At 43.5% G+C, this 10,111-nt stretch overlaps 1 protein-coding gene across 1 annotated transcript in view; it reads left to right on the top strand.

The window, feature by feature from the left end:
* tcf12 (transcription factor 12) overlaps positions 1-7,252 on the top strand; it is a 51,040-nt gene extending 43,788 nt beyond the window's left edge. The window contains exons 14-18 of the mRNA XM_077018025.1: positions 1,213-1,327; positions 2,843-3,008; positions 4,002-4,234; positions 4,338-4,491; positions 4,802-7,252. Of these exons, the coding sequence (XP_076874140.1) occupies positions 1,213-1,327; positions 2,843-3,008; positions 4,002-4,234; positions 4,338-4,480 (657 nt within the window). The 3' untranslated portion in view covers positions 4,481-4,491; positions 4,802-7,252. The remainder of the gene's footprint in view (positions 1-1,212; positions 1,328-2,842; positions 3,009-4,001; positions 4,235-4,337; positions 4,492-4,801) is intronic.
* Positions 7,253-10,111: the final 2,859 nt, after the last annotated feature.

The raw sequence follows: 10,111 nt of genomic DNA, 5'->3' as shown, positions 1-10,111 counted from the left end.
CCCCCCCCCCCCCCCCCCTCGCCCTCTCTTTCAGTCCTATTTCTTAACAACTCAGGAAATGTGATGCCTCAGACGACTATGTGTGTGTGTGTGTGTGTGTGTGTGTGTGTGTGTGTGTGTGTGTGTGTGTGTGTGTGTGTGTGTGTGTGTGTGTGTGTGTGTGTGTGTGTGACTGAAGTCCCCAGCTGTATGGTAATCAAACTCAGCTAGGAAAATGGCTGCCTTCTTCAGGCGGCAGCCCCCCTCCCAGGCTCCTCCTCCTGCCCAGACAAAGAGTTGTTTGGACACCTGTTGAGAGCGGTGCTGAGATTAGTGTGTGCCGTTAGGGCAGAGGGGAGGGTCTGGCAGGGGTAACAGAAGCCAGCAGTTACTTAGGATCACATTCCTAAAGGAAAAGGGGAGAACAACACCGTCTACACCCCCCCCCCCCAATTCTCCTGCACCCCCGTCAACTCTTGCTCCAGTTCCTGTTTCTGCTCGGAAGAAAACTGAGAATTCTGGGGTGTGTGTGTGGGGTGTGTGTGTGGGGGGGGGGTGCCCCCTGTGGTAGAGGAAATGATTTCTGAGGGAGATGAGACCCTCTCTGGAAAAGACCCAGACTCCCACCCATGAAAGCCCTAAAGACGCTTGCAGTTCTGTTTGACAAATATGGGTGTCAGCATTTTGCATCATGGTGTTTCAGGGTCCAGATGTCTAAATGTACACACAGTTCATAACTGTTCAGCTCCTCTAAGACTGATGCTTGAACTTCTGCATCTTAATCTAATGTCCACTGACTTGCCATTTCTATTGAAATTTCAATTGAAATTTCTATCGGTGACTAACTGAAATTTGAGATCATCTTACAATTTACCTTCTGATCATAACTTAGATTCAGGATAATGACAAATAATAAGAATGAAATCTTCTGTTTGTTTTAGTGAGTGGGTTGGTAGTCGTCTTTGCCCAAGTGCAGGCCCCAAACGCCCCACAGGTCTTTTTCAGGCTGTACGGTTTAGACTGCAGAGGTCGTTCTTTGTACTGGGAGAAGCAGAACAGAGAGCCTCTCTGGGCTTTGAAGTGGAGGCTCGGCTCCTGTGAATCTCCTCTTTGGTGTGATGTAAATGATCTTGACCTTCTTGCTGCTGATCAGATCTCTTGGCGATCAGAGAGGCCCTTGATGTTGGACTGCTGTTTACCGTCTCATCTCCTCACTCGGATGTGTTCTGACAGGGTCCCGCCCATCGCGAAGAGTCCGTCAGCCTGAGCACCAATCACGCAGGACTCCAGGGCTCCGGTGGGCCGGCCTCCAGCACCGAGCTCAACCACCAGGCCGAAACCTTCAGAGGTACCTGGCTCTTGGCATTTGCCCCTCTGGTGTAGACCACAAGAATAAACCACAAGAATCCATTTAGTGCTTGACACATGTGTTTTTGGGTTGGAGATGCAGAGAACATGTAGCAGGCGGTATGTGTGGATTTTCATGCCTGACTGTTTACCATGTCTGTGTCCCAACATCACTGTCATACTATATGTTATACCAGTGGTTCCCAAAGTGGGGGGCGCGCCCCCTAGGTGGGGCGCGGAGCTATTGCAGGGGGGGCGCGGAGCTTGAAAGTAAAACGTGCACATGTGTCAATATTAGGGATGCACCGATTCCGATATTAATATCTGAAAAAATTCTAGATCGGGTATCGGGGACAATGTGACCGATCCATAAAAACAGATCTATTCAGTCTAATTCTATGCTTGTATTGCTTGCTTTTCGGAGTTAGTTCAACCTAATACTCGCGCTGGTGGTATTCCACTTATTCCGTTGATTTGCTGGTTGACCAAAATAAACCTGGGCTCCAGCAATACTTCACTGTTCATACATGAACTGGTGAGTTGTCCAAAGCTCATTTAATGCGTTACTTACAGAAATAAAATAAAGAGCAGTGGTCTGACTCGGTCTACGACAGAAAGCTAAAAAAACAATATTCCATACGCGCGCTCAACTCGCTCCCTTAAAGAGACAGTACACATATTTCTGGCCGTTACATGCTTTGTGCTCTGCGTGATGTCTGCGCTTGCAAACTAGCCGCATATGTATTGCTGTTTCTCTTATTTCATCTCCTTATTTGTTTTAAATTATATTTAGAATTCTTGAACCATTTAAAAGGTTTCTTGCAGTTTATTTTTTCACGTTTGACCAAAGTTGTGAACCTATTGTTTTTGTAAGTTTCAGGTTCTTTGGTATTATTTATTTTACATTCAATGTTATATTCATAATTGCACTGACTGAACAAATGCAAGTTGTGTTGTTTTTACATGTTTTATGTGTGTTTAAGTGTGCTATACTGGTGCAGAGTTTTCAATAAACTTGTAATTCAGTATGTCTGTGTTTAAAAAAAAAATGCTTTAAGTCGATTCAGCACAGTTTTACTCTATCAGATCGGTATCGGCAGAGGCGGTCTTTGCATAGAGGCATGGCTAGGCAACTGCCTTGGGCCCCTCCCACTGCAGCCCACTGTAGGGGCCCCCTGATTAGCTGACTTATTTTTCGCATATTAATGTTGATGGGCCCCCTACCTAATTTCGCCTTGAGCCCCCAAATTGCTAAGTCCGCCACTGGGTATCGGATCAGTATCGGCCGATACGAAGCCTCAGATATCTGAATCGGTATCAGAAGTGAAAAACGTGAATCGGTGCATCCCTAGTCAATATGGGGGGGGGGTGTAGGGGGGGCACAAAAATATTCTCATCTACTAAAGGGGGGCACGGCAGAAAAAGTTTGGGAACCACTGTGTTATACTATAACATTACCCAGGCCGTTAAGATTGTGTGTGTGTGTGTGTGTGTGTGTGTGTGTGTTCATACACAGGTCTTGCCAGTGGTCTGGCAGCTCAGGTGGCCCCTTCCCTGGACCTTAAGATTGAGAACCAGGACAAAGATGACATGCACGAAAACCACTCCTCTGATGACGTCAGGTCAGACGACGAAAGTGATAAAAGGGACATCAAGACACCCAGAGGAGGGACTCGAACAAGGTAAGTTTTAAACAGAGTAAAACAGTGGTGACGTGGTATGGTTAAAGACCATTATTATTATTATTATTATTATTATTATTATTATTATTATTATGAGCAAAATCATTTACTTTTGTTGATAATGCAAATGCCGAAACGAATCAAAAAAGCCAACAAAACACTACTAAAGAATGAGTTGTATTCATTTAGGTTCTTGTGACACATTTCAGTATTCTGCCATGTTAGTATTACAGCAATTAATGTCATAAATAATACTGCCATAATAGTCATTATTGCGTAATGGGGGAATATGATCAACAGTTTCATAATTATGTTACAGCCATACCACGTATTCTGATTTATTTCCTGCCACAGCTCAACGTTTTGCCTAGATCAGTCACTCTCACGTGGTTTTGCTAGCGATTCAGTCGTAGGCAGACACTCACGTGTCTTAGCTAGCGTTTCAGTCGTAGGCTGACACTCATGTGTCTTAGCTAGCATTTCAGTCATAGGCTGACACTCGCGTGTCTTAGCTAGCGATTCAGTCGTAGGCAGACACTCACGTGTCTTAGCTAACGTTTCAGTCGTAGGCTGACACTCGCGTATCTTAGCTAGCGTTTCAGTCGTAGGCAGACACTCACGTGTCTTAGCAAGCGTTTCAGTCGTAGGCTGACAATCACGTGTCTTAGCTAGCGTTTCAGTAGTAGGCTGACACGTGTCTTAGCTAGCGTTTCAGTCGTAGGCTGACACTCGCGTGTCTTAGCTAGCGTTTCAGTCGTAGGCTGACACTCGCGTGTCTTAGCTAGCGTTTCAGTCATAGGCTGACACTTGCGTATCTTAGCTAGCGTTTCAGTCGTAGGCTGACACTCACGTATCTTAGCTAGCGTTTCAGTCGTAGGCTGACACTCACGTGTCTTAGCTAGCGTTTCAGTCGTAGGCTGACACTCGCGTGTCTTAGCTAGCGTTTCAGTCGTAGGCTGACTCTGGGCCTGCTCTGCTCCCCCGTCCCCACAGCAGCATCAACGAGGACGAGGACCTGAACCCCGAGCAGAAGGCGGAGCGTGAACGCGAGCGCAGGATGGCCAACAACGCGCGCGAGCGCCTGCGCGTACGCGACATCAACGAGGCCTTCAAGGAGCTGGGCCGCATGTGCCAGCTGCACCTGAAGAGCGAGAAGCCGCAGACCAAGCTGCTCATCCTGCACCAGGCCGTCGCCGTCATCCTCAGCCTGGAGCAGCAAGTCAGGGGTCAGTGGCGTGAGCGCATCCCACGCTTTCATTACATTATACATTTCGTATCCTGACGATCCATCTCGGATGTTTTTAATGGTCTCCGACGGTCCCCACCCAGAGCGTAACCTGAACCCCAAAGCGGCCTGCCTTAAGAGGAGGGAGGAGGAGAAGGTGTCGGGCGTGTCGGGGGAGCCCCAGCAGACCCACCCAAATGTTCACCCCAGCCTCACAGACACATCCAACCCCATGGGGCATCTCTAAGCACTTGGCCGGTAAGCATGCACTCAGCTATGGGGAGGCATTACAGAAGAGGTCTGCATGCGTAAGTTTCTGTTTCTTTTCAGCTGAAATAGCATCTTGTGTAGTGACTACTCACAAGCATGGCTCTCTGTGTGCAAACTGCTTCAGGGATCAGACTGTATTATGTTAGTACACATACAGACAGCACCAATGAGGAACGTCCACGTTTGGTTATTCAGTAATGATTTATAACTATATGTACAATGTCACACGTTACAAAAAATGTGTACTTAATTTTTAAAGGTTTGTGATAACTCGTGTTGTTCTCCTTTGTACTTTCAGATGAACGAGAAGCCAGGGAGCCTGTAAGATAGTGTTGGTGACCCTGCAGACAGGGCAGGCAGAACTCACAGCTTGTGACACAAATTCGAAAAGACAGAGAGCACTCAAAGTGAAAACCTACAGTCATGCAATCCTGAGCTTGAAGTAAAAACTGGGAAACGACAGGCTTCTTCCGACGGTATCCAACATTGTTCAGCGTATTTCTGCCCAAGAGAAAAAAACACGCACACACACACATACACACACACACCAACACACACACACATAGCCCTTGAGCACATATCACTGTCTGCAAGCAGTGTGTCACATCTGTACAATCAGAGACTGTCATGGTCCCCTCCACCCCCCCACGTGGAAGTTGCATTGTGCCTAAACTGAATTGACGAATGCATTGTAACAGCAGTTGTTTTCCTTTTTTGTTTGTTTGTTTGTTTGTTTTTCTATTTTTTTCCTTATTATTTATTATGTTACATAGCTATAAAGTCTGGGTTTAAAGGGAAAGTTATGACGTTGCTTTTGAGAAGCCAGTGGCACTTCAGTGAATCCTCCAGTTTGCCAGGATCTGGGCGAGCCTGCCCCAGCCGCTCAGTGGGTGGACATGCCTACGTCAGGCCCCCCACACCACGCCCTGCTGCACAGCACCACCTGCTCCACCCGCTCCGCACCATCTACCCGACCCCAACCAGGGGTTCTGCTCTCAGATCTCTCTCTCTCTCTCTGTGGCATTTTATATGATCAAAGTCTCAAGGACCCCTCTCCCCATCTTTTTGTTTTGTTTTTGATTGTTTGGGTTGTTTTTTTTTTGTTTGTTTTTTTTTTTTTTGAAAAATTAGAAGTTATGAAATAATATATTAATTATATTTATGTTAGATTCATTCCACAAGTAAGAGCATGAGAAACCAAAACTACCTAATGATGTTCAGTGTAGCAGAGGGTCCGGGCCACACATGGGCTGAGCAGTAGCATAGCGTCCAAGGCTGGACAGGAGCGTGTGCGTAGCATTGAGAGGAAGCGCGCGTGTGTGTGTGTGTGTGTGTGTTTGCTCCGCCATTTTCACTTCATAGGTGGGCTGGGATGGCAAACTCGAGCTTTACTGAAAGGTCAAAGGTCACCTGCAGGCTACAGAGAGCAGACCAGTTACTATACCCTTGCATTCCCTGCACACTTCATAGTGTCTTAACTGAAGGAAACGAGGACGCGTCCTTTCAGTTCCTTTTGCCATATAGTGTTAAACGAAAAGAAAATGGCAGTTTTCCCATTTTACTGCAGGTTATTAATTGTGCGATGTTGCATTGTTTGATCTCTGCTTGGTTGAGCAGCCGTGCTGGTGCTGGGGCACCTGTGCGGGGGAACGTATCCCACGTGTGACCTCCAGCAGAGACATCAGGCATGGCTTCATCAGCGAATAGACCCAAAACGATGACCACATTATCACCTGGCCTGAACGGAAGCTTCTTTTGTGTGTTATTTTTTTCATTTTTTCTAAAACCATTAACATAAAAACCCATAAAAACACAAAAAAAATAATTACTCTAGTAATCATGTTTATTTGTAACTGTATACAAAGCATCTCTCTAGGGTTCATAGTAAAGCGTATATTGTCATGTGTGAAGATAGAAGAAGATTCTGAGATACTAGAATGGCATCCCCCCCCCCCCCCCCCACCCCGTCCTTCCCCCAAGCATTGAAGTACTTGATATAGTGATCAACACAGTGGGAGTGCAGTGTCTGTGGTGTGAGGAAGTCCTACAGATTCAAACGCTGTGACTCGAGACCAGCGCCTAGGAAAAAAAAAACGAACAAAACCCATTTCGAAAAAAGCGTTTTTTCAAGTTTTCACCTTTCATTTTGTGTCTACGCTTTTTACATTTTAAAAAATATTTTGGTCTTAATTCTTTTCTTAGTTTATATATATTTTTTCTTCCCTGTCTGTTGTCTTCCATGCATGTTCAAACAAAAAAAAAACACCACAAAAAGTCAAAAGAACAAAAAAATTAAATAAAATAAAACTACATCAGACGTCCTGGGATATCAGAACTGGTGCCGGTCCTGCTGTCCTCCTCCCAGCCCGTTCTCTGTGGACAGTACTTCCCCTTTCTTACACCCTTGTGATATCCACTAGTCCTTCTGGCCTTTTTCTACACATTTCAGTATTGAAGCGCTTGCGTTGTTGCTGGCTGTAGTCGATCGAGGCTTTATGTCATCTCCTTATCGCTCGTTCTGTTCTCCCCCAAACGCTTCCTGCTTCATCCCCCACTCTTCCATTTATTTGCTCCTCTGTTGGATATGTTAGACTTTAACGTATGCCCTGTTTTCCCTCATGAGAAAAAATATATGAAAAAAAGATTTTAAAAAAAGAAAAAAAAAACATTTGGCTTATTTTTCACTGTAGTTAGCCTTTTATACAATAATATTGTAAGAACATTTCTTGAATTCTAAATATTACTCTTTCTAGATTTTTGAAATCGAAAGTTTTGAGTAAAAAGTTTCTTACTTTATTTTACTATATTAGATAGTAAAAAAAAATGTACGGTTATTTACCATAACCTGTCCATTGTTATCAAAAATTATGAATAGCATCTTAAGAACATAAGTAGGATTGTAGCTCGTGGTCTAGTGCGTACGGGGTACTGTACGAGCTCGAAGTTCTCTAGGATGTACTCCGCATCTCTGTTTCTAGTCTGAATTGTTGGGTGAATTTAAAGATTTGTACCCCAGTCCGAAACCCAATGTATTGTTGACATCACAAATGAAAGAAACCAGCAGCGAGAAGTCGATTTTATTTTTTTTTTCTGTCTCTGTAACAGGAAACACAATATGTATATAACATTTATGTAGCAATAAACGTGCCATCTTTTTTTAACAAGATTGTATGTGCGTTTATTTCCACCTCTTTACAGTATGGTTTCCTGTCCTTCATATTTTTCATCATGCAGTAGTTTTTAGTTGTTTTTTTGTTGTTTTTGTGTTTTGCTTTGTTTTTTTTTTGTTTGTTTTTGTTTATTATTTATTTGTTGTGAAACCCAATGTAAGTTTATGGAGCTCATGTACAAAACAGTGTATTCACATGAATGGGCTTTTCACAAATACAATCCTGCCACAATATCTCCTCTTTAGAAGACTCTTCTACAGTGGATTTAGGCCAAATGAAGAACTCTGTACAAGAGTGTGTTTTATACTATGTAACTCATTTTTTGAAGGCATATCAGTGGACCATTGTAGTCTGTATCAAAAGAAGTACTATGGAACATATGTTTCTATTTTTAATAAAGTGTGATAGCAGCAAACTTGCGTCTAGTTCCATGTTTTTAAGTGTTTAAGATTTCATACCGTTCATATTTGCGGGTAGTGTACAGACGCAGTTAATTTTGTTTTGGCGTTTGCTAAGATGTCTGGGTGATTATCCTAACTATCACACAGGTTGATGGAACTTACTGTAGTTTGTTTTAGAATATGAAAGTATAAATATCGTTCTTTAAATGTCTTTTCTCATTTTCTGTGGTTGTCAGTTTTCGCTATGTTCCCACGTTTTGGTGTCGGTACTGGCTAAAATAAAAGACAATATTTCTTGTGGCTGGGAACCACAACTTATAGACCATCCAGCAAGAGGTTTCCTCTCGTTTTTCAACTCATCTGTGCATAGTTGTGCAGTGACATCAGTCCTGGCTGTCCAATTAAGAGACTAAACTAAAACCCAGAGCTCGTTCACGGACCCAACACACATCTGCCTCGAATTATCTTCCTGTACATGTGCGAGCATGATGAGTTTCTCATCGGATCCATCCCACGCTGACGGCCCCGATCAGGACGCAGCTCTGAGACAGGAGCCGCACTCAACACAACTCGTGGCCAGTTAACTTAATGCACTGGAAACCGGTGCTCCCAGCACGACACCTCATCTGGGTCCGGGACTGCTGCCCGGTGTGGGGGCTGATGTGGCAGTAATACCGCATCTCGCCATGTGTGTCAGATTGAAAGCCGCAAGTCCGTCTGTTTATTTTTGCGGTTATTTCAGCCGACCACGTGTTCTTGTGCGATCAGTCTAGGTTTGAATATTTCAGCACATAAACATTTTGTTTTATAACACTATAAAAAGCTGATTTTCTAGATGATAGGTCAATGTGTTAATACAAAAGTACTAAAAAAGAAAAGTTATTTTGTTTAATAGGGTTTCTTAGGTTTAACCACCCATTTTGTCGTGGTTTGGTAACTACTAGGCATTCTATTGTACTCGCCAGCCCTTAAATCATGAAAAAATGGTAGATCATACTTGAGTTGCATATTATAAACAAAACTCTTGCTAAGTCGGAGCAAAATTTAAAGACGTAAGGAATTATTTCTAACATGTGCTGGGCCGACTGGTGGCGTGTGGGTCACACTACTCCTTCCTGAGGACGGAGAGACAGCGCTCTCTGCTGAGCAAGCCCAGCACAAGTTCACCAGCTAACAGTGCTTCTGTTGTGTAACGCTGTAACCCGACCCAGACCCAGACTCAGACCCAGAGATCAGAGACCAAGAAATTAAAGCACAGCAACAACGGGGAAGGGCAGATAAAGTCCTACAAAATGTGTCCGAAATTCGGCTTGTAGGCAAAAAAAGATTGTGTTATAATAGTGTTATTTATCCATGGCCAAGATATAACCGAAGTGGTAGGACAGAGAAGAATCGTGGATCATACTTAAGGCAGTAGTGAAGACAGACGTTGCAGAAGTGACAACTTGCTACATTTTTTAATGACAAGGCATCAAATAATATTCTTTTAAATTACTGTCATACTGTCGGCTCGCATGTTTTTCATTCAAAATCTATAACCTGAGTATTTTTAAGATTTAAATGCTAAACACCTTCCCTATGTTGAATGTTTTGATGATCACTTCTAATTATGCTGCTTATGCAAAAACATACTTCAACCCCGTGACATTTTACACAATAGGTTCACAGGTGTCGACATAAATTGTAACCGCATTTTGTGTACCCATTATAGTACATTAAAGTGTCGGTAGGTGGCGCCATTAGTCTTAAATAAAAAGGGCGTCGACTGATTTAGGTCAAATTCTGGCCGATCTCCAAGGCCCCACCAATGGATTTATAGGCACAAGGGAGACGATACGACAGAAAAAGTAATAATGTACAGCATAAAATGTTATTTATCACCTATTTATTGTATTTTTGTTGCACAGCCACGTTTATGGTGATACATTTATAGACCGATTTTTAAAAATGTGCTCTTCCCGAACATAGAAACTGTAGGTTAGAATATATATGATTGAGACTAGACTTTTGAGCAAGAATAACCACTTTAACCTGAGT

This window comes from Brachyhypopomus gauderio, chromosome 1 (assembly GCF_052324685.1).
Source record: "Brachyhypopomus gauderio isolate BG-103 chromosome 1, BGAUD_0.2, whole genome shotgun sequence".
Lineage (NCBI taxonomy): Eukaryota > Metazoa > Chordata > Actinopteri > Gymnotiformes > Hypopomidae > Brachyhypopomus > Brachyhypopomus gauderio.
This window is presented reverse-complemented; position numbering and strand designations above follow the sequence as displayed.